Raw genomic sequence first — 24,378 nt, forward strand, 5'->3', positions numbered from 1 at the left:
AAAATTGAGTTTTTTCTTCCCAACATCACAAAGTCCTTGCTGATAGGTTTTCTCACAAACACCTTACTGTCCCTTGTGGCGACTGTTGTTGTGATTTGGTGCTATGCAAAAAGGATACTGAATCCCTGCTTCGTCTACAGAGCAGCAGCGTACACACACTAAAAGTTTAGTAATTCCTCGTTTATTCAAACAAACCCATGCTGGGGATTAAAGATGACTCTTTGATATTTTTACCAAAGCGTTTAAACACTGCTCCAGCACCCAGAGGGCCTCAACTAAAACCGCTGACTTAAGCAGTGACAAGATAATGATGGCCGTGGCATTTCTTATCGTACTTTACGCCTTTCAAAAGTTTCCTACCCACTGTTCACTGTCTGCTCATCGTTTTCCTGCTGTACAGACTACCCGTGTGCAGGGATGTTGGGGATGGTGTCTGGCCAGATCTCAGATGCTCAGATCAGTGCCTCGTCCTACGCTGACCGGGGCTGGGTGGCCGAGAACGCGCGTTTATTGACGGGAAGGTCGGGCTGGACCGGACAGTCGACAAAGCAGCCTTTCAAGAATGAGTGGCTGCAGGTGGGTTCACAAACACAGCTGAGTTTAGAGATGAAACAGGCAGATCATGACCTCATGTGTGTTTTATTTGTTTACAGTGTTAGAAAGTTCAGTTATGCATCCAGCAGCCACAAGCACATCCTTAACTGCTGCACTGTTAACTGAAACAGTGCTTCCCAAAGTTTCTGGCTGGTGATGCTTTGATATGAAGACAGTGTCTGCTCACTCATATGGCCACGAGTGCTTTTATAAACGGTTTAAAATAGAGTATACAGTTTATTTTTCCTGTTCCCCACTCAGATGGGAAGCATCAGGCAAGAAAAATATCTACATTTTGACTAGCAAATATCTAAATAGTCTTAAGATTTCTCAAATTATCCTGATTCCCACCTGCAGAGACCCCAGTCCCCAGAGTGGAAACCACTTGTCCGCACCAATCCAAGCCAGTTCTTTTTAAATGAAACCACAGTTTGTCTTTGTCATTTTTATAATCTATCACAGATCATAGGTGTAGACAGTATTTTGCTCCTTCACAGGTGGATCTGGGCCAGGACAAGACAGTGACCGGTGTGGTGATCCAAGGAGGAAAACACCGTGACAGGAACGTCTTCATGAAGAAGTTTAAGGTGGGCCACAGCCTGGACGGAGAGGAGTGGACCATGGTGAAGGAGGAGAACACCACCAGGGTCAAGGTTGGCTCACTTACACATGTAACAGCAAAATGTCACTTTTTATTAGTCTGTGTTTGCGGTGCCTGGCAGCCAGAAGGTCAGGTTGTGTAACGTGAGTGCTGAAAACAACATCTATTTATCTGTTTGAGATGCAGATTAATTAGTTCGCACGCAAAGACAGAGTAAAACAGAAAATGACCAAAGACATGACAGCCAACATAGAAATGAGGAAACACAGTCAGGAAATTGCCCGAGAGGCTAAAAATTAAAACTGCACATCACCAAAACAACAATTAAATCCAAACAGGGACAAAAATTCAAAAATATCAAAAGAACTGAGGCTCAGCATGACTGGAATAATTAAATCAAAACAGCGATCCGATTAAACGAGAATCCAAAACTCAAAAACAACACAGAACCATAAGACTGTGACTAAATGTGCTTAATATGACTTCAAATGAGCACATCTGAAGGTGGTGCTCGAGGCTATCTGAAAGGACCACGTGTGCACATCAGATGAAAGTGGTTTTACTTTTTCTTTTGGCTTCTATTCCTCTTCTTTCTTTATTCCTCCCCGTGTCTCATTCGGCAGCATTGTGAAGCAGGCAATGAATTACAAGGAAAGCAGATAAAAAAGTTGTTGACATGAAATAAACATCTTCTTACAGACGTCTTTAATTCCTGAAAGCCGTCAGACAGACGCTCTGCACGACACAGCGCCGCTCCTGGAATGAAATGTTAATCACCTAAATTATAGACGGCTTTTCATGTGAGCTCTGTTTGCTGGTCCGTGTTTGTTGGATGCTTTTGTCTGAAGAGCTCCACAAAACTTCCATCAGGAAATCTGTGTTTTTATGGAAGCGAATCATTTTAGTGTACTTTAAATAAACGCAGGCTAGAAGAAGAAAGAAGAACTGTGGGTAAAAAACTGAAGCGGCATTATTGGGGGGTGTGAAATCATCACAGCAGGATTCGGTGACACAAAAAAAGTGCGGCGGGAGTTGCTGCTCGACCACCCACGCATTTATTTATTTTTCACATTCGCCCAAGCTTTGTGCCGAGGTCCCTCGCTTCTCTCTGCACCAGAGCCTCTAAGACGCGTATTGATCAAACGTGTCGATACGTCTGTGTTACAAAAATATTAGTGGTCATACCTTACTGATTCCCTCATCGATCGGCTTTCTAGCACTTTCTTGGCTTAATGACACCACAAAACTGCTGCAACTAAATGAAGTTTTATTGCTCTAGAACAGAGTGCAGGGTGTAGTCCTGAACTGAAGCCGATAAAAACGTTAATATACAAGTAACTTTAAGTTGTTAAGTATATTTCACGTTGCTGGGATTTTTTCTTTTTGTCCTTTAGATGACAGAAAACATAACAAGTCACGATTTTGGTGTAATTTTCTGTCTCTGTAAACATAACTGTAATTCCAATCTGCAAAAAGGAAATGCATGTCGTTGCTCTCGAGACCCTTCTTCCCCTCCTCGGCTGGCCCTGCTGGTGCGACATCCTCCTCTATGTTTTCCAGATGGCAGGGCGGAGGGCGAAGCTGGCCATCAGACTCCTGCTGATTTACTGCAGACGGAGATCTAGATGCTCCCGTCAGCCTCTCCGCTCTGTTTCCTGTAGCTTTTTATAAAAAACGCTTCAAAAGACGAGGCAGGAAGGCTCAGTGGTACGTGTGTTTAAAGGTGCCTGGGCACAAGCACGTACTCTGTACGTACAGTGCATGTTCGTGCATAAAGATGAGCGTATATAGAGTTGTATAACATGTGCAGGTGGCTTATTCTGTCTAATCACAAACAGAAGTCCTGGAAGATGCACAACAAGAACAACAACAACACACAAGTAAAGGATGATTAGCTTTCAGGAACCACATTTGTAATGGATTTTAAGATTACAATTACAGTGGTAACAGTGTAACCTCCCAGCATGCAAATTCAAATCACTCATTTTATGAGTGTAAAAGTGCCACAGTGTTGTCTAAAGAAACTAAAAGGCTACTGTAATTTCCATTGTGGCACTATTCTTTAAAGAGGACCAGAAGCTAATTTCCAGATCCATTTTTTAATTCTTTACCAGAAAATCTTTCCATGATTCTCAATTTAAAATCATCCTTATTCTTCTTGAATTTCCCCTGCGTGCAGCCCCTTACTTTGTCCTTTTTTAAACTCCTCCTCCTTTCTTCTTCTTCTGCTGATTGACTGCCCCTCTGAAAGTTTGAACAGCATGTGGGCGGGGCTTCTGTGCCTGATATGACCATATAAGGATACCCTCTCTGACAGGAAATTTTTTTAAAACTAGCAGGTTCGTATACTCATCAGATATATGTTGGATTTTATGCGTACCTGCAGACAAACATAACATTTGTGTTATGGAACGGCTGTGTGCAGGCAGGAAAAGGACCCACAGTGCAGACTACAGAGACAGACATGAACTCAAAAGGGTAACAAAACTGAGAATACAAAATAAGCTTACACAGCAAGATGAGGGTGGATCGCAACATGGACACAGAGAAACACAGGGCTTAAATACACGGAGGGAGCAATCAGGGAATGGCAAACAGGAGGGAAACACAGCTGGGGCAACTCAGGCCTAACGAGACAAAGGAAGCAAAACCAGACACATTAACATAAGACATGGACCTTCAAAGTAAAACAGGAAACATAACACAGAGACGCAGACTTGACACGGGGATACAGCAGACAGGGGAGACAGCAACTATGGATCACAGACAGAAAACCAGGACACTAAAACTCTAACAAAACCCACATAGAAAACCTAAACTAAGAATAAACCTATAACCCATAATATAATGAAATAAACAAAATCAAAGAACCAAAACCACAAAACACTGGGCCGATGACCCAGGAACTCTAACAATTTGTGCATTTGCACATGTAGACATTAAGAGCTGCAACAGTTTTGCCTTTAGTTTCTTATGAAAGGCCACTTTTAGTCAGCACATACCAGAACATGCTAAGGTGTTAGCAAAGATGGAACAGCTTTAGTGTAACAGTTATGTCCATACACAAACTTTTCATATTATAATTCCAGCTATACTGCCACTCTGCAGCCTGTAATAAATCAGGCACGAGGAAACCGCAGCGCTTCAGACATGCAGGCGTGCGTTTGGTGTTTGGTGTCCCGCCACTTGGTTCCCGGTGTGACTGTAACCATTTTCATCTGTGCTGCTTCCATGCTGAAAATATGAAAGGATGGCCTCTGGATCTGATTTCCTCCTTTCATTTTGTTTCAGCTCCTTGTCAAACAGAGTAATGCCTGATCAGAGACAGCACACGCTGTTTTTTTCTGTTATTCTTATCAAAGCCCCGAGGATGGGGCTTATCAGCAGTGAGTGCTGCAGAGTGTTCAGAATAGCTTGGTAGTATTAGTTATACTGGTACCTTCCTCTGTAAATGACAGAGCTTTCATACCAGTTTCATACGTTTACTTCTTTGATGCAATTTCATGCATCTCATATCAGAAAGATCCTTAGACTCTATACACTGGTGATAATTACAGGTAAAATTATGAACGACTTAACTATAAAGCTGCACAAGTTAGATCAGAAAGCATGCTTTCCAACTTTATGGTCATTTGATTCAGGGATACAAACATATATCCACCAAAAATCTATATCAGCTTATGTAGGGCTGCAGATCAGATGATGTTTACCGCTGTCAGTGGTCGATATTTATCAGCTGTATCGCATTCATTTCATAATCACATCCCTTGTTTATATGTAAAGGCCTAAATCTGTGCAATACCTTTATTTCTTCAGGTATTTTTGGGGAATCAGAACCATGACACCCCGGAGCTAAGATCCATAGGTCCACTTATTACCCGCTTGATCAGGATCTATCCGGAGAGAGCCACCAACGAGGGCGTGGGCCTCCGTTTAGAGCTGCTGGGCTGCGAACTGGAGGGTGAGTCCCTTTTACCACAAACAGATCTATCAGTCCGTCGTTCTGCAGTATGCCACAAAGATATAAAGAATGGCATTAAGCCTGTGATGTGGAGCAAGTTTGAACTGGATCAGATTACACTGGAAAACTTAACAGCATGTTGCAGTTTAATATCCTGATATTACACACTCCTGTGGTTTCTGCCTTTGGCAGGCTTGGTCTTGCTTGAAAGTGGCACTGAGCTTTCATAAACCATAGCAAATAGCATGCAGAAAAAAGAAGGTGAATTCCAGAAACTGCAAAGAAACTCGTTGCAGGAAGACGGAATTTACCGTTGGGGTTGTTGACAGAAGGAAACAAAAAACCCACAGTGAGGCACAATGGGACACACGCACAGTAAATGTTTTGTATCTGGGCTGAGTCTTAGATCTCAGTCATCACACTCACAAACATTCAGACTACATCTCTAGGCCGCATGTTTTATCTCATGTTTAAAACATCGTACTAACAAGAAAGCTCAAACTTTACGCCTCTGTTGTTGTGCATCGTTCTCTCACATTTTCTGTTATTCAGTTTACTTTAAGGTGTTAAATGAAATAAAGCAGGCAAACATAAAAACAGCAGGTATATTTAAAGTTTGCTTGGTTTTTTCCTCAAATGAAGTTCACTGTTAAAAACATTACTTGAATCCTTTTTTTTCTTCAGCCTCTTTAAGAGAGAGAGCAGGTGACGTGCTGCGGCAGTTCTAAATCTATTGATCTGCAGTTTTTGCTTCTTTTAAATCGCACATGACTCTTGAAAACCATTTGCCTTAGATTACATTACAGCAATCCATGTGAGTCAAAAGCTTTAAACACTTGATTTCAAGCATGATTTTGTCACCATAGACGGAAAAGGTTGAAAAAATTAAGCCAGTGTGAAAGTGCCTCAAACCTGCATTTTGCCTGACGGCCACCAGAGGGCATTACCTGTGGTTGGAAAAACACTTCAAGTCCGATAGAGGTGTATGAGAAAACAGCTTTCTGTCTGGACCTCTGTAAACACCTTCCTGATTAGTTTTTGGGCTTAGTTGCTCATTTTGGGTCATATTGACTGAAAAATAAAGTCTGTGTGGCAAATCTTGGCCATACTGTGTTTCAAAATTGAGGATTACCTGTGGTATGAAACCGCACGCTCATTGGCTAACAGATGGTAACAATGTAAAGATGTATATGGTTATTTTAGCGACAGATACCTCACTCAAACTGCTTGTCGAATCTTTTTGTTTGCGAGGGGCAGCCAATCAGAAGAAAGCTTCCTCAGAAAGAGGGAAAGGGAGCTAAAGCAGCTCGTTTCAGACTGAAGGCACGCACAAAAGCCCAGGATAAGATAAATAAGGATAATTTATAACAGTGACTCAGGCAAACGCTAATGAAATCTTTGAAAACGTTCGACATGCAAACAGTATTTGGCCTCAGTCAGCCGTTAAACAGTAAACTGCTTACACTTCACGCTGGTTGGTGTAATGAGAGGCAGAAAGAGAGTGTGAGCACATGAAAAGGCTGACGCATGCCGTGGCAGGGTACTATCTCTGCTGTTGCAGTGGTCAGAGCTTGACGGGTGTGTGGGAGAAAAAGGGAGAGGAAGAGAGGGAGGAAGGGTTTGACCTCTCACAGTAGGTGAGGAAGGAACAGATGAAGGGAGGAAGCAGGCTCTCTGATGGAGTATCTGGTTGCACTGTAGGGAGAATGATAAGAATCAGCAAAACCACGCAGGACTGCGCGTGAGAGCCCGAGAGAGGAGAAGACTGATTAAAGGACGGAGAAGACAAAGAGATGAGAGAAGTACGCGGGGCATCTTAGATCTGTCAACTCAATTAAATCAACCATGTTAAACTGAATTTTTGAAAACCTTAAAATCTCTCAACAGCTAATTGTTTTTTCTTTGTATTCACGTTCCCTTCAAAGAAAAATGTTTCCCAGTCGACAGGGAAGCAGCTCGGAGACAGCGACAGTACCTGCACACCTAATTGTGCAAACCATTAACTTTAATACTGCTCCTCAACTAAAATCCAGTAAAAGTAAGCAGCTCATATGCAAAACAAACATCCTACTCTTCCCTAGATGAAAACAGTAAACACACTTTCTTGTGCGGAGTCCAACCTACAGTAATATCCGCAGCTGACACATACTCTAGTGATATGCTTGTGAATGCAACAGTTTGTGACTCATGTTACAGATGGACTGTGACTCATTGTTTTTGACAAATGATCTACCATGTAGGTCTGTTTGCATGTGGGCATATGTGGGTCATATTAAAGGAAAAGCATTAATCCTTGACCCTTACAGCAAGGGGCTGAGTTCCTTCTGTTCCACTCTGGGGGCATTTTACTGGCATTGTTAGGGTGCACTTGTTTTTTTGGCCGGGAAAATCACAGCAAATCGGTTTGGGTTTCTTTTTTAAGTTGTTCTGAGTGGGAGTGGAAGATGGCAGTGCCCACCTTAATAAGAAATAAACCGTCACTGAGCAGTTTTGGGAGTGCAGCAGTGATGTAAATCATCTTCAATCTTTGGAGTCACCAGATCTTAACAAGTCTAAACACCTGAAGCCAGTGTGAAAGTGCCTCAAACCTGCATTTTGTCTGATGGCCATGAGAGGGCGATACCTGTGGTTGGAAAAGGACTTCCAGTCCTATTGAGGTGTATGAGAAAACAGCTTTCTGTCTGGACCACTGTAAACACCTTCCTGATGAGTTTTAGGGGTTAGTTACTCATTTTGGGTTCATATTGACTGAAAAATCAAAAGTCTGTGTGGCAAGTCACACAAGCATGTCGATTATCAGGTTGGAGAGGTAGGATGGGTCGATGGACGGATTTCTTTTATCAATGAAAGACACAGTCTTGGTCACTCCTTAAAAGCAGAGGTCACTCAGTGAGAAAGGCAACAGTTTTGCAGCCAAAGTAAATTAAATTAGGACGCTCATCTGCCAAAATAACTGCTGCTGAAGCTCACATTTATGAACCAACCAATCGGAATACAGCGTGAAATGATGCGGATGAACTTGATGTACTTGTAGGAAAAAAAAAGCCAAACAAACTTGAACAGAGTAGATGCAAAACAGAATTTGTCTTGTTTCTGAGATGCTTCCTCCAGCTGTTATCGTGACTGCAACAACGAGAGCGTAGCAGGGAAACAAACATAGACTGCAGCATCACGAAACAGTCTGATGTCCTCCCCAAGTTCGAGTTCCACAAAATTGATTTCCACTTTTTCCTTTAATTTGTCACTCCTCCACTTATGTAGACTTTGCTGGGAGATAATCGCACAAAACAATCCACACATTTTTACATGTGTTTTTAAACAACACTGTGTACAGTATGTGGTGGATGATGGTGTGGCATTATTAAGTTAAACTGATACTTTAGTGTATTTTTAGTTAAAGGGGGGTCACTGCAATACACACTGCAGCAGGAGACATGACACAGACACTTTAATCCCACTGCTTGCAGCACGTGCACACATACTTAATAAAATACATGCAAACCATGTGGATACATATAAAAACGTGGTACATAGACATTCACAGTCATATCCAATTATCCAAATCACAGCTTTCTTGTAGGAACAGAGAAGCTCGCTGAGGCAGTTTGGTGCTTCATAAATGTGCATAATGACCTCAAGTGGTCCTTAAAGGGCTAAACAAGCAAAATTTGTGCTATTAAATAAATAAAATGTGCTAAAGCTATTGTCGAAAGCTTTAGAAATGTACGGTGTCGGATATACCAAGCATCAACTAGCAGTTCATTTATAACTGAAAACAGGTTTTTGTTAATTAGACCGAGAGCCGCGCTTCATTAATGAGTCTCCCTCTCTTTTCACGAGAACATCAAGATGCCAACTCGAGCCCAGACAAACACAAGCGAAGAGAAACTAACAAGCTCAACGATATTCCTGCGGATCACTTTCAGCAGCTTAATCAGATGTTTTGCCTCGAGCTCCGAGTTAAATCAGCTCGACGCGTACATCCACGCTGCTGTAAGAGCAAACCTCCATCCCACTCGAAATGTCACAGACACGTTTCCTTACAAAGTTTAATTATATGCAGACCATCTGTGGTTTTCACATAGTCTGCATACGCTTAATGCAAGTTCAATTTGTTTAATTTACATAAAAACACATCACCACACATTGACTGCAGAGTAGAATTTAACAAGATACAAGAGTTTCTGTCATTATTACTCTGGTACTTGATGGGGGGAAAAGTGCCAGCTCTCAACCTTCCGAGAAATCAAGACACTTGAGTTTTGTAGTTAATGAGAGCGCTGTATCCAACCTTAAATCACTTTTCATTAAAGGGGAACCTATTATGCTTATTTCTAACTCCATATTTTCATCTGGAGAGTCGACTAGAGTAGCTCTGCATGATTCACAAGTCAAAATCATCTTTATTTAAACTTATGCTGGGTGTTGGTGCAGCCCTTCAGTTCATCCTCTGTGTTAGCTTTCTTCGCTCTCCCTTTAAGACAACTTTCTTCTGACTGGCCCGTGGTAAACTAAAGATCATGTTAATGACCATATTAAGAGCATCCTGGTATGTTATTGGGTCTATGCCCCTGCATTTTGGACTTATGATTCATAGTTTTGCTATTTATATTAATAATTCTTGTTTCTTGTTTGTTTGTTCCCTTTTTTGCTTCCAGTCGGTCTTCAGTGTCTATGTGTTTGTTTGCCCTCAGTCTCCCCAGTCCTGTCTCCTGTGCTCTCAAGTTCCTTCATCTTTTGTCCACATGTCTTAGTCTGACTCTCAGTGTGTTACTTCCTGTTTTATTTTGAAACTGCCCTGGTCAGTGGGATTCCATTCAGCTGTGTTCCCAGGTGTGTTCACTCTGCCCAATTCCTATGGCGTTATTTTTGTGCCACTATTCTGAGCGCACGTAAAAAAAAAATTGCAGGTGCAAGTGTTGCATTTTGAGGAGAAATTTATTTTGAGCGAAGAAAAGCTAAATTTGAGTGAACAAAATTCATTGCTGCATGCAAAAAATGTATTTCAGTGTTTGCTATTATCCACACACACACACACACACACACACACACACACACACACACACACACACACACACACACACACACACACAATAGCAGCCCCTCTCGCTCAGTTTTTGCATTTGCGCTCGCTCGCAATGTGTTGCTCGCGCTCTCAACATTTCTGCCCGTGCGCGCTCAACTCTTTCTGTACACCGTTATATTTGTGCCACAAAACCAGCCAATCACAGACTTGGATGCAAAAAAATCTGATTGGCTGTTTTGGTCTCCAATCAGCTCGAAATGACGAAATGCAATATCCCAGAATCCATTTTGTCCAAAACTCAAACGAGGCAGTGGCGGAGGAACACAGAGTTCTGGGTCACAAAATAAACTTTTAAGATATTTTCATGCGAGAATGGTGCTGTGTAAACTTCTAATATCTGCTCGGTTTATCAAGACATCACATATTTGCATAAGTGCTCTAATGTTTTCGGAAACTCTTTCAGGTCTTTCAGGTTTTTGTTTCTTGATTACCAGCAATAATTTTATGATTTGGAGTTTTACATCTGTATGCTGAGTCCTGCATTCTGGGTCCACTCCCTGCCTGCCACACGCCCGGCAACAGACAGAGCAAACATAAAAGAAAAAATACTGTCTGCAACTCGGCATTGAAAGCAGTCTGAGGCCTGAGCATTAGACTCACAGGGATTACTTTTATGTTTTGTCATGTTTAATAGGAGGAACACCATTTGTAACAGTATATATGGAAAAGCGTAATAGGTCCGCTATAATGACTCTGAATTCTCATATAAAAGAGACAAAATGTGTTAGTTTCTCCTAAGTATTCTCCTTTCTAGACCAAAAATCCTCTGAAACTTTCTTTTCAGTCATTTTCTTTTTCGAGCTCACTGCAAAAAATGACATTAAAGTTAATTAGACCGACTATATTGTCAAAAGCTTTTAATGCATGTAGCTACTTTTCTTCTTTGTAAATCTGTCTGCAGAGTAGACGCGATCTGCCCAGCTCCATGTTATTTTTAATCTTCATTTTTTAAGAAGCACCGTGAAATAAATCAGAAAATCAAAAAGTCCTTTGTGCCCATTCCTGTTTGCGTTTCCACCACGATCGCAAAACTGTGAAAATCAACTTAATTAGACTGATAGCAGATGAAAAAGCAACAGGTTTTTAACAGTTTTCCCCCAGTGGGTATCTGACAAGACCGAGACACAGTGGCATCCCACTGAGAACGCCTGTCTCCGCAGTAGGAGGTGATTGGGTCCTCTTACTTGTTAGTTACCAAATAAAAGTTAAGTTTTGTTTTTCTTTGGCATCTTTGTCAGCAGTGTTTCTCAGACACTAATTCAGCCCCAGTAGTTTTCCTCCATTTTAAAACAAGTTCAAGCAGCTTTCATATTACAGCTATTAAGTTAGATTTTCAGACTATAACGCTCTTTGATTTGTACACTAGAATATACGTGAATTGTAAACTGCATCTAAGGCAGGATTACAAACAGAGCAAACTAAGCAAATGCTCAGGAACCCACAACTCCAGGGGGACTCATAAGTCTGTCACCGATGATCGGTCCTGCATCCTTCGAGTTTGGCTCCAGTAAATGAGAGGGACTCAGACTGGAACCAAACTGTTTTAGTTTTGCTTCTTTCCATCAGCGCTTTGTGTAATTATCAAGCAGAAACCCAAGGAAAGAACTGTAAGACAGCGGCAAAATATTTTTGGTCTCAGTATGTCTTTAGCAGTTAACGAATCACTAAAGGCCGATCATTATTCACTGAGTGTTTTAAGACTTTTTTTTCTCTGCCCAGTAGATGATGAGTTCGCTGTCAAAGAAAAATTGCTAGCTTTTAATTAGCTTTGAGAAATCAGTGAATTATTTTGGCTTTGGTTTCAGCTTTGGATTGGTGCTTATGTAGCACTTTTCTACTTAAGCTACATTCACTCATTCACACACACAGTCATACACTTCTTCTTTTTTTAGTGCTTTTTAATAACTAGCATCCTCACATTTGTTGGATGCCCAAGGGCTTCTTCAATGTCCACACATGTGGACACTGGAGAAGCACTTATGATTGGTAGATGAGCCCCCCACCTCCTGGGCCTCAGTCGCCTGTGACGACACAACTTTGGAGGTGTCTTAGTACTTAAAAAAATGAAACTAGTATAGTTGTGCCACAGGGCCTCATATGAGATCACCCTAGCGATTACTGAGCCAAACAGGCTATATCCCTTTGACACTCAAACTGCATTTAAACGTGCATGAAGGGCACTGATAGGGCGAGAGGTGGGGTCAGTTCTTGACACTCTTTCATCTCCTTTTTTTAATCCATTCTAGTCACTCACACTTCCTGTCGCTTCATCTTCATCCACAGAAATAACAACTACAGCACTTCCCACCACCCCACTCGCATCTACGCCTCCCATGACCACATTTGGTGCGACCACCACAGCACCGATCACCAACCCCGGCACTACAGCAGTTATAGAGTGTGAAGATGGACGGCTGGACTGCATCACTGAAACCGAGACCCCCGAATACGACGAAGGTAAACCACGGAAACTCGGTTCCTTTTAGTTCGCTCTCCGTCTCGGTGAGCTCGCCAAATTAAAATGCAAAGCAATAAAAGCTAAAAGGATTGAACGCGGGAATAAAAGCCTTTCTTCTTTCTTCCTTTAAATGTTATTGATTTAATTTCTGCTTTAATGAAGCCCAGTTGGAATTGGATCATGAGAAATTCTCCCTTATCTTCTCACTAGCTGCTACAGTTTTGACTGAATTGGTCTTTTTCTGTTCAGCTTTATTTATTTATTAGCTTTTCTTTAGTGCTGTCTGACTATCCTTGTTTCCGATTCTCCTTTATCCTCTCTTTTATTTACAGCCACGTTAAGCATTAGGCCTCTTTTCTAGGATTTAAAAAGCTAAAGAAAAAATCTAAAACCTTAAAGTTAAAATGTTTGGCTTGAATGCCTGGTACTAGTTTTTCATAAAAGCAGGTATGTTGTGTTTGTGCTGGCATCTGTGTGGGTGAGAAATCCCTCTCTGACCTTTGACCCCAAACTGACTGCCCCATCTGTCTTTCGCAGGAGGCACCACGTCCACCAACCCCATTATGGAGTTCATGCCAGGTGAGCATTTCCGCCCCAATCTGCTCCCATGTTTCCCCGTACAATGTGTTTCATTTAAAGCAAAGTTAAACCATTTTACAGGCAGCTGTAGATGTGAAAGCGCTGCTCGGGTTTTGCCAAATCGGTGCATTAATTCAGCCAATGGACCCATTATTCAGTGTCACCAACGGTACTGACCACGGTCGCGAAGAACAGTGAAGCTGACCTCCATTAGAGTTAATAGCTTTTTCATGGCCCCACTTCACAAATGAACCTGACACTGCTGAACCCTGGCACTAGCGGACTACAGAGAGAGACAGAACAGACACACGTGCTATTAGGTTATATATTTACAGAGAGAGAGAGAGGAAGAGAGTGAAAGAGAGAGCAAAGACTTTTTTTTTCGTCAGTGTTTTTCATCTTTGACGCCAGACCAGCTGTAGTCAAAAGACGATTATTTCCCTGTGTAGTAATTTGCACAGCACAGATCGCGGAGGCTTGAAGATGCACAACACCTGTAGGCAAGCTTAAATGCTGCGCCACATCTGCCAGCTAGATGCAATTGGAAGGCTATCAGCTGATACCAGCTGAGCTTGTATTTGTAGCTTGTCTCTATGCTCAGTTTTTAAATGTAACACAAAAAATCTGTTTAATCAAAGTTTTCATGAAGTGCTATGCACAAAAAATGAATAAATATATTGAAAAATCATAAAAGAAATAGTTAAAACTCAAGAATTGAACATTTTAAGTTATGCTGGACATATGGGTGGGGCATCCACTACTTTTACTGGTACTGGATTTGCTAGTAAATTTCTATAGTCTGATTCTTGAGGTGCCATCGCTATATATTTCTCTGGGTTAAATCTTCTTACATCGATGAAAAGGTTTCTACAGGTTTCAACAGCAAGGGGAAGGATAAAGGAAAGGAAAGAAGGAAAGAAAATAGGAAAAAAAAGTCAAGATATTTGTGCATAAATGTCATTTTTTCATGTTCCTTTCCCTGCAGATTTCTCTTAAACCCCACTGGAAATGTTTAAATAGCGTTTTGTTATAAAGAAACAACTTAAAACTTTCTAAGAGTGTCTGAGGTTGAAACTCATGATCATTCATCTATAAAACTGCACTTTACAGATGTGGAAACAACAGCAGAAAAGAGAGTGGCATTAGACTCGTGAGATAGTGTGAAAAAACTGCAGGTGTTAATGGAACGAGAAACATTGATGTTGTGATTCCGCACATGCATTTAAAGCCAACTGCAGCGCTCTGTTTTGGTCATTTATGGCTTTCTTTTCTGGGTGAACATTTTAGCACCACATCACAGTTCACCCTCCCTTGTGAGTACACTGAATGCAACTCATTTTGAGCAAACAGGCTGAGAAGAAGAGGAATGAATAGGCAGAAAGGTTAAAAAAAAATGGCAGCTCTGACAGGGGGGGAAAAGAAATAAAGCGGGGGGGGGGGAGGCTGGGTGAGGAGGATAAAGAGGCAAAAAGAGAAAGGGAGAGTGCAGGTAAAAGAGAGGAACAGAGGGAGGTGAAGTGAGAGCAGCGGAGGAAGAATAAAGGCCTCTTGGGTCTCAATTAGCTGAGCTGAAGCATCGCGTGAAGACAGCTTGGGGTTGCTGGATGGTGGGTGGGTGGGTAAGGTGGGTATTACTGTGTAGCTCCACGGTCATCTCTGCATCCTATTAGCCTCTCAGAAACATGTCCACTGTTGAGAGATTTTTGCATTTATTTGGATGCTGCGGTGAACCGATACCGCCCGTCAACTGCTGGCAGAGGCAGAGGAAAAAGGGAGGGTTTTTTCTGTTTGGGTTTTTAAGGGGGCCACATCCGTTGATGTTGGTGGCACCGCGCCCTGCTCCGTGGTCCCTCCACTCTTCGGTTTCTCTCTCCTAAAGTGCTGATCCCAAACATATGGACGTGCTTGATACTGTTTTCTATCAGGGCTGACATCTTGCTGAGGATGTGGAGGAAAATGCCCTCCAGCGCTGCACATTGTACATACAGTCACAACGGTCTCTCTGTTTGTCTCACCCCATCTGCACAAGCCTTTTGTAGGCTGCACAATTTATACTCGGAGAGCACATGACAGCAGGAACAGCTTCCTGATAGGAATGCTACGAGACTTGCTGTCCTTTTTTTCAGGCCATCTCCCCTTACCTCCTCCTGAATGACACTGATTGGTCAGTGAACACAGCACCAGATCGTAGCTGTACGCCTCTTCACTTAAAAACCTAAGCAGTTTGTCACATAGCATAGCAGCTTTTCAGGGACTTGATTCAGTTCTCAGGAAGGGTTTACAGGAGCAGATAGGAGCTGTTTACTTCAGCATTTGGGATTCAAATGAAGGGCTACTGTTTCCTTAAGGTTGTCTTTAAAGTGCTTGATGTACCAGCAAAGATAGGAATAAATATAGTTAAGACACGCGTCTTAGAGGCGCCCCTCCCTGAGCCTGGTTCTGCTGGAGGTTTCTTCCTGTTAAAAGGGAGTTTTTCCTTCCCACTGTCGCCAAAGTGCTTGCTCATAGGGGGTCATATGATTGTTGGGTTTTTTCTCTGTATGTATTATTGTAGGGTCTACCTTACAATATATATTGCCTTAGATTGAAGGACTGCTGTTGTAATTTGGCGCTATATAAATAAAATTGAATTCAATTCAATTGAATAGAGAACCTTCCAAAACTAGGACTGAACTCACAACAACTGTGCTTACTAATAGCTGATTATTGATTACAGGGAAAATTTTCAGTTATATTTTGTAGGTATGAGATTCTTAGGAGTGTTTTTGTGTCTCTTTGCTACAGCTTACTTGTGGTTCGCCTGTAACTTTGACTTCTCGTCGTTCTGCGGCTGGACCAGAGAGACCGGTACGGGAGCTGAGTGGATCATCCAGGCCAACGGGGCTCCCGCTGTCCACAGAGGACCACCCCTTGACCACATGGGTAGGTGATGAGTGCTGACTTTTTTTTTTCTCTCTTTCTTTGAACTAGTGGCACTCGACAGATGCTTTGGGAGAGTGCTCCGTAGCTCTCGATGTTACTATGCATCTGCTGAAAAGTCTGTTGAAACCTCTTGTGCTAGAAATGGGAATATTTTCAACAAAGCTTTAAATAACACTATACAGTCCCCGTGCTGCTGTAAATTCACAACTCTGCCTTTTTTCTGTTTAAAGAAATGAGGAAAAACATGCCTATGATGTAAAAAGAAATTCCCACTGGACACCCAACCTTGTTCTTACTTTGAAGGACAAAAACTTTGTGAATATGGAAATATATCACAAAGCTAAGTAGGCCTGATGCTCTATGAGCTGTTATACACATGAAAAGGCTCAAGCCACTCACTCATGCCACAATGTTAAGTCCCTGTAAGGTCCGAAAGGACATATTTGGGTAATAATTACTGTAAGAGGTCCATCTGTCCATCCTGTAAAGTGTATCTGGCAGAAGTCTAGGCAGAGATGCCCAAACTTCTTTCTTTTGGTCACCTTGCGAAGCGCAAACAACTGACCAAATGACCGTTATCCCAAGGTTGTGACCACACACCCTCAGAAGGAATCTCACTTTCACTGCCAGCACCTTCTGGCCGCAGGTGTGGGCGGGAAAATAACTCAACCTCCCACCTCCAAAACGCTGAGATGCTTGAACTTCTCCACTTGAGGCAGTAACCCATCCATAAATATCAAAACTGTACTCATCATGGAGCACAGCCGGCAAACATTTTCTGGATCTGAACTGACCCAACCTTCCCAATAAGGATCTTTTCCTGATGAGAGCAGCATCTCTCACCGGGTTTTACAATGGAACAGTCCAGAGTGTTCACAGCTGAAAGCAGGGGATCTAATCATAAGCAGAATCAGAAGCATGCTGTTCTGCTGTAGCTTCCTGATGGGTTTGATGGAGAAGAGTTGTCAAAAATGGTCCAAATTGTTGTGCATGTCATCGTGTGCATTCACACAGGGAGAGTATTCTGGCTGCACCAACAAAATCGTTGCTTACTACCCGGCCCTACTCACCAGAATGTTTGCCTGCAGCTTCTTCCTCTTCAAAAAAATTATCTTCAAGTTGAAAGGTTGCTGTTATGAGACAGTGGAAGAAACCCAAAAATAGTAGCCATGTTTGAAAAAGATAAGAAGAGATGGCGTGAATTTAAATCAACTTATTTTTGTTTTGCTTTGTTTTTTAAGAACAAAAGATGCAGTTGCATCTTGTGCCTTTTTCTAACAAAACATATGTTTGTATGGGCGTATTTTAATGTTATGTGCTGTAATACAATTTGAAGAAGGAACGAACAGCCTTGAAATCCTTGACTTTTAAAAGACATATAGCACTGAAATTCATCAACATGCCTCGGCTCTCTGTCCTTCTCTCCATTCAAGCTTGATGGATGTGATGGATGTTTCTGTGGAGACGGGAGCAGCAGTAGCAGCAGCTCTAAAATGAATGATTTCACCTTGATTTCTTGACTTAACCAGATCACTAATAAAAAATGAGTATTTTGTGATGTCAAGTCAGATTTTTCTCCTGAAGCGAGAGCCCTTTGTTTTCACGAGAAAACCTTGTGAGGTCCTTGAATCTGATGTGTGTGGGGGTTTCGAAAGCTTGATGCTAAGCAGTATCGCAGACATTATCAAGTACTCACTTTATGAAAAGACAGTTAAATGTTTAGACAAACCACAAGGAAGGTAATCAGCTGAATGCAGTCAAATGAATGTACTGTAATGAAGGCTTGGGAGATTTATGAGTCCTTTATTGTCACACTGATGTTTGCGCTCAGTCATATTAAGGCGTGTATTCATTAAAGATGTATAGATATCAGCATATTTACATTCAGGGATGTATTTAAAAGAATAATATCAGCAGTAACGCATTGGAAAAGCTTTCAGGAGTCCTCTAATGTCACAATCACCTCTTACCTTGTCTTCTGCTGCCCCCTGCAGGCCAACCTGGGAACTTCATTTACGTGCAGCTGACTGACTCGGACACACCGAGTAAAACTGGTGAAGATGAGGACAAAGAAGAGAAGGTGGCGAGGTTGGCCAGCCTGCCCATCACCTCTCCAGACTCTGACCTGTGCATGGCGTTCTGGTATCACATGGTTGGTGAACACGCAGGAGCGCTTCACATCAAACACAGGAAGGAGACAGAGGAGGGGCAGATCCTGTGGACGCTCAGTGGCCATCAGGGCAGTCGGTGGAGGGAGGGACGAGTTATACTGCCACACTCAAGCATCCCCTATCAGGTAATATAAATCTGGATGTAATGACTCTTAAAATGACAGCAGGGAGAGATTGTAAATTCACTACTACTGATAACTATAAGACAAGTCAGTCCTGAGTCAGAACATTCTTTCCTTATAGGCTCACCATTAGGATGGATTTTCGGGGTTATTTTTGCCTTCATTATGTGCAAACAGAAAGTATGTTAAGGGCAGAGAAAGAAAGGTATGATTTGGAACAAAAGAATAAACTCTGGATGTTGGGATTACAGTTTGCACCTTAACAATTTAGCCAACAAAAATAAAAAAAAATTACTTATGTACAGCAAAGTTTCTGGATGATTAACCTTCTCTTTTTGTTGTCCTGTATGAGAAAATGCATGTGAAAGACTTTGTGTGGTTTTTTGCAGGTGGTGGTGGAAGGCATCGCAGACCGACGCAGCTTAGGCTACATAGCTGTGGACAACATCCAGATCATGGATGGAGTCAGAGCTGAGGACTGCAAAGGTGTGTATTTCAATGTTACGTAACATCGTCATCATTGCTGTTTTGTGCTTCGCTTTTTCTGTGCGAGGCCAGTGTAGCTATGGTTGAGGTGTGGGATCGGCCCAGTTAAATATGTGATCAGAATTTAAGAGTAAATATTTTAGTTAAGCCAAAAAAAGTGGAATGTCACTACCGTGTGAATGTGCAGTATCCCTTGGTTTTTTTAGTCAGATCCATCCCTCGTGGCCTGTTTAAAAGCACCAAGATGAAAAAAACTCTGCTCTTTATTTAGCAGGAAAAGTCCTTTTCTCCTTTTTCAACAACTACAGTGAAAGAAGAACCGCTGTTGGTGGAAAAATTACCTACCCTAACACATATCTTGTTCCAATAAATGCAAGAAATGGAACGAATCAGCGCTTTAAATATTAGCTCAACTTTGGTTATTTCTTGTCTAATATTCTTATTTTTGTCTGGGACATCATCCAAAATGTGTAGAAAGAAAGATATGAAATGCCAGCATCTGGTAGGCCTGCTTCTGCATTGTATGCAAACAGAGAATCTTTTTTTTATCCTCCAGATCCCAAACCTCCTACATCTCCACCAACAGAGATCTTCATTCTGCGTAAGTATTGAACATAATATCTTGGTGCCCGGTAAATAAGTGCATGCAGTTTTTATTGGACATTTCTGCACTTTAAATCATTGTCTCTGTCTCTGCAAAGTAGAATTGGTAAAGAAAAACATTCAGTCAATGCCAGAATAAGAATCAGACTTGTGTTAGCATGTTATTTTGTTTGGTTTTACTTATGTCAAAGAACTACATCTGTTGTTGTTGTTGTCGTTGTGCTCCCATATACCAAATGCTTATTCATTACTGTACTGCTGTAAATGTGATATTTATATAATAATTGTGGTCTTCAAGTAAGCAACCTCAGAAACTAAACAGTCCCAGATTTTACAAGAATATTTTAACATAATTCTAATGAAATTAATATGCGCAATATTCTCAGTCTCACATTTTCCTCTTCAGATATCTGTGGCCTTTCCATGTATCGCTATTATAATCTAAAATTTCAATAACACAAAATGCTGTCAATTGACAAAATAGCAAATAAATATTACGCTCCAGTAGATTCTGACATATCAGAAGTAGAAAACAGCCGAGTTTGATGATTTCTGCTTTCTGCTTCTGCTCTTTCGCCCACATCTGCAAATCTCCGTATGGAGAAGAAGGCAACTCTGATACATTTAGTCAGATCAGGAGCTAGTGTTTCTAATTGGGAGTGTGGCTGCTCCTCTCTATCAACCCAACAAATTGTGTATATAATTTCTAAAGAGATATTGTTCATAACAGCAGGATGCAGCAAACCGCAACCTTAGTGCATAGCTAAAAGCTAAGATTTCATTTTTATGTTGACCAGGAATAAAGAAATAATTAGCAAGGCAGTGACATATAGGTCACAGGGGGGAATTTTCACCATCCCTCTTGGCAAATATAGGGATGGTGAAGACTTGGGTCAGAGACCAGTCGAATTGGGTGAATGGGTCCAGCAGATTCAACACATTCCAGGAATGTGTTGAATCTGATTCTTTCCTGGAATGTTCAACACATTCCAGGAAAGACCTCCGAGATCTCTGTCCAAAAGAGTGCAGTCCTAGAAACATCAAAAATACTATAAGGACCCTCAAGCTCCTTAAGCCTCTAGTAAAGGACCCGCACATGCATTGATTCTGTTTCAGATGTAGTTTATCGTCAAGATACGCTTTACCAAAGAACAAGACGTACACATGAATATATATTTGCAGCTTCCTCCCTGGTTATAACATAGTAAGAATACTATAAGTTTAGTAGCCACTGAAGTTACATCAGCTTTCCCTACATAAATCTAAGAAAGGAGATCAAAACTCAATAAAATTATGAACATTTACACTTAGTAAACAAGAGTCAACCTCTTTTAGGGCTTTCCAACCAAAAAAATTAAATAAAAAAATGTCTTTCATTAAAAATCAGAGTTTAGGACAATCAGGGACTAGATTTAGGATCATTTGAGAGACACATTTTAAAACTTTCCATCCACTGAAGTGACTTTTTTGATGTTACATTTGACACTGGCTTCAGGGTCAGAATCTGTTTCTATTGTGAATATTTTAAATGGAATCTTTTTTTAATCTTTTGCAGCCATGGACACCTACTCACAAGAAAACAGTCCACTTGGCAGCCCAGGAAACATGCTGAAGACCCTGGACCCGATCCTCATCACAATCATTGCCATGTCAGCTCTGGGTGTCTTCCTGGGCGCCATCTGCGGTGTTGTCCTGTACTGTGCCTGCTCACAGGGCAGCATGACAGACAGGAACTTATCTGCCCTTGAAAACTATAACTTTGAGCTGGTAGATGGTGTGAAACTAAAGAAGGACAAGATAAATGGACAGACTAACTACTCAGAGGCGTGAGTTAGAAACGGGGACGGAGCTGCAGTTGCTCCGCATGGACACGTTCGATGCAGCCAATCAAGAAAGTGGAACACAGGGCTGAAGCCACCAATGGGACAGCAGGGTGGGCTGAAAAGTGAGCCGATGTAATTTTATTTCTCAGGAGCAGCAGTGGAAGGGACTCACCAATAGGGGGCACTGTGTATAAAGAATCTGTACAGCAAAAAAAAAAGAGAAAAAAGAAGAAAACTAAGGATTCTATTTGTTTTTCGGCGTGCTTTGTTGATTTCATGTAATCACATGCTGGTGTTGAGACCATTTCAGATGAAAGTATTATTTGGAAAGATAAAATGTTTTTGTTTTTTTTTTCGTTTGTTTGTTTGCTTGGTTTTTGTTTTGTTTTTTCCTCTTTTGTTGTTTCAGATGTCATTGTTACACAGAACAGGCAAACTATTTGAAATATGCTATTGTGATATCTGGCTCTTGTTGGCCGTATGTCCCCGTCCCCATGTGTGCATGAAAGTGTTTATGTGTGTGTGTGTGTGTGTCACATTCATACACATCTGTATATAAGGTGTGTATGGGTAGTAGTCTGACTGTAGAGGTGTGTATCATTACAGTCATGTTTGTGTACATGATCAGCATGCATCTGTGTGTGTGTGTGTGTGTGTGTGTGTGTGTGTGTGTGTGTGTGTGTGTGTGTGTGTGTGTGTGTGAAAAGCGGGGACCCGTCCCTGCCTGTTGACCTGCGTCTAGTTCCGACAGTGCCTTTTTTTTTCCTCCAGTTTTTCTGTTGCCTTTTTTTTCTGCTGGTTGTTTTCCCATCAGCTAATGTCCCATCTGGGGTTCCTACACGGATGTGAAAAAAAATGGAAAAAAATAACGTTTCCACATTGTGATAATAAACCTACAAACTTTTTAATGTTGTAGTGTGTTGTCAAATATCACATGTGTTGGTGTAGCTCTGTAGATCCTCATGCCTCAATGACAGTGGCACTGACACACTTTTAAAATCTAGGCGACATTTAGGAAAACTTGTGAAATCTATGGAATTTTCCAGATGGAAAATGTGTAGGAGCCCCGAATGCCTCATTTTCACGACACATCCAACATATTGTACATAGGTTTTAATATATTTGAGCGCCCTCTTTATAGAGAAAGACACCAGTGCTGCAGCATCCTTTCTATGCTGAAATAAATGTCACTGTTTATCATTTGGATTTTGATAATGTATAGAAAAACAAAGAGATACAGACCTGTTGTTTTTGTGGTTTTTGAATTTAACTGTTCCCTGGTTTTCACTTATGTTTTTACAGACATGGAAATGAGAGTAAGGAGAAAAGCATCAGATATGCCTTGAAAGAAGAGATGATGGATTTTTTGTACAGGGTAACCTCAGTACCATAAAGATGCTGACAACAAGTTGAGGATGGATTGTTAAGATTATTTTTGAACGCCACTGGCACACAATGAGACTGCTAGAGCTTTAAGCAGAAGGGTGCCCAGTGGTCTGGGAGCCTTGTGATGGACTTCAAGCATCTCTTTCAGTCTCTTTAGGGTCTAACAGCATCTATTATTGAGCAGACTGGTTTCATTTTCAGATAGGAATGAATAATTAAGAACAGCTGGAAATTTAAAATTGTTTTCACTTTAAAAAAAAATCTTAAAATGAGTTTATTTTGTGAGATTTGGTTTTGTATTTCTATTTCATGTGGTTTGTACTTGGTCTTTAATTTGCTTGAGCATTTTAATGCCTTATTTACTGTAAACCATAGTAAACCTTTACACTTACCAACTTTGGTGTTTGTGAAATATAAAGTCAGGGTATTTATCTTCGAAAACTGGTTAAAAACTAAGAACAGCAAGTGTTCTACAAAGACTGCTTTGTTGTGCTTTAGCTTTTTAGCTGAACTTCTTGTTATATGGGTCTCTTCTTTAAAACACCGTAAAAAGAAAATGTTGGTGAAAACTTTTTACTACTCTCTAACTATCTGACAACCTCAAACAGATGTTTGTTTTAAATGGGAACATTCTGACTTAATGCTCCTTAAGTTGGGGCAAAATATACATGCACAAAACTTATTGAAACCCAGTAGTGTGGTTGACTGACATTTTGCCTTGTTTATTTCCTGTTTCTACTGCACCATGAGTGGTAACTCTACCTATTTTTAATGTAGCATTATGAGACATCACCCAGCTCAAACTGAGAAGTGCTCACCTAAGTATCAGTTCTCCATCTTTAACTGTCTTTTCTCTGTAGCCATTCAGTAAGCATCCACAATCAAATAAAGTGTGCTGACTGTTGAAGCATTCATGCTTTATTCTTCCACATAACTCTTCATCTTCTTGCTAAAGTTTTACCTGTACATTCATAACAGGAAAAATAACCAGATAGGATATCCTCCCCCTTTAAACTTACAAGGATGCTGCAGCACTCAACGTGAAAACAAATGTTGCACTGATATATTTAAAAAAGAAATAAATAATCTATGTGTTTATGATGTTGATTTGCAAAAAGAGAGGAAGGAGGGAAGAGAGGACAGTGTTATTGTTGCTTCTTTTTAACACGGTTTCAGAAGACTACGTTATAATTCTGAAATGTACAATTTACAGAGATGTTTTTCATTCTTGAAAAAGCTTATATGCGTCTCTTTGAAAAGTAACAATTTTATTTACTTGGTATAATATCACCTTGTGTTTTTGTACTGTCACTGATGTACGTGCCAATGTTTTATTTTTTTTCTTTGTATGACAAAAAAAAAGTTTTATTTTCAGTACCGTTTTCTGTAATTTTGCTGTCTCAAATCTAGAAAAAGAAAGGAAATGAGGAAGTTAAAAAAAAAACATTGGAAAGCAGTGAGGCCTTACGTGACTAATAGTATTGTTTGTACTTTGACTTTCTGGTCAACACTCAGACTCATCTGTCTCTGTTGTCTCAGACTCTCCTCATTGACTATTACATTCCAAAGAATTGGATCAAATAAAT

The 24,378-nt window shown here is 41.0% G+C and overlaps 1 protein-coding gene across 1 annotated transcript in view; it reads left to right on the forward strand.

The window, feature by feature from the left end:
• LOC146613001 (neuropilin-1a-like) overlaps positions 1 to 23,016 on the forward strand; it is a 94,997-nt gene extending 71,981 nt beyond the window's left edge. The window contains exons 9-18 of the mRNA XM_085377923.1: positions 401 to 576; positions 1,092 to 1,247; positions 5,012 to 5,156; positions 12,526 to 12,699; positions 13,238 to 13,279; positions 16,064 to 16,201; positions 18,196 to 18,497; positions 18,884 to 18,980; positions 19,537 to 19,581; positions 21,139 to 23,016. Of these exons, the coding sequence (XP_085234049.1) occupies positions 401 to 576; positions 1,092 to 1,247; positions 5,012 to 5,156; positions 12,526 to 12,699; positions 13,238 to 13,279; positions 16,064 to 16,201; positions 18,196 to 18,497; positions 18,884 to 18,980; positions 19,537 to 19,581; positions 21,139 to 21,413 (1,550 nt within the window). The 3' untranslated portion in view covers positions 21,414 to 23,016. The remainder of the gene's footprint in view (positions 1 to 400; positions 577 to 1,091; positions 1,248 to 5,011; positions 5,157 to 12,525; positions 12,700 to 13,237; positions 13,280 to 16,063; positions 16,202 to 18,195; positions 18,498 to 18,883; positions 18,981 to 19,536; positions 19,582 to 21,138) is intronic.
• Positions 23,017 to 24,378: the final 1,362 nt, after the last annotated feature.

Source organism: Diplotaxodon limnothrissa, linkage group LG18 (genome assembly GCF_057381915.1).
Source record: "Diplotaxodon limnothrissa isolate DT_005_m linkage group LG18, D_limnothrissa_male_GT1.1, whole genome shotgun sequence".
NCBI classification, from domain to species: domain Eukaryota; kingdom Metazoa; phylum Chordata; class Actinopteri; order Cichliformes; family Cichlidae; genus Diplotaxodon; species Diplotaxodon limnothrissa.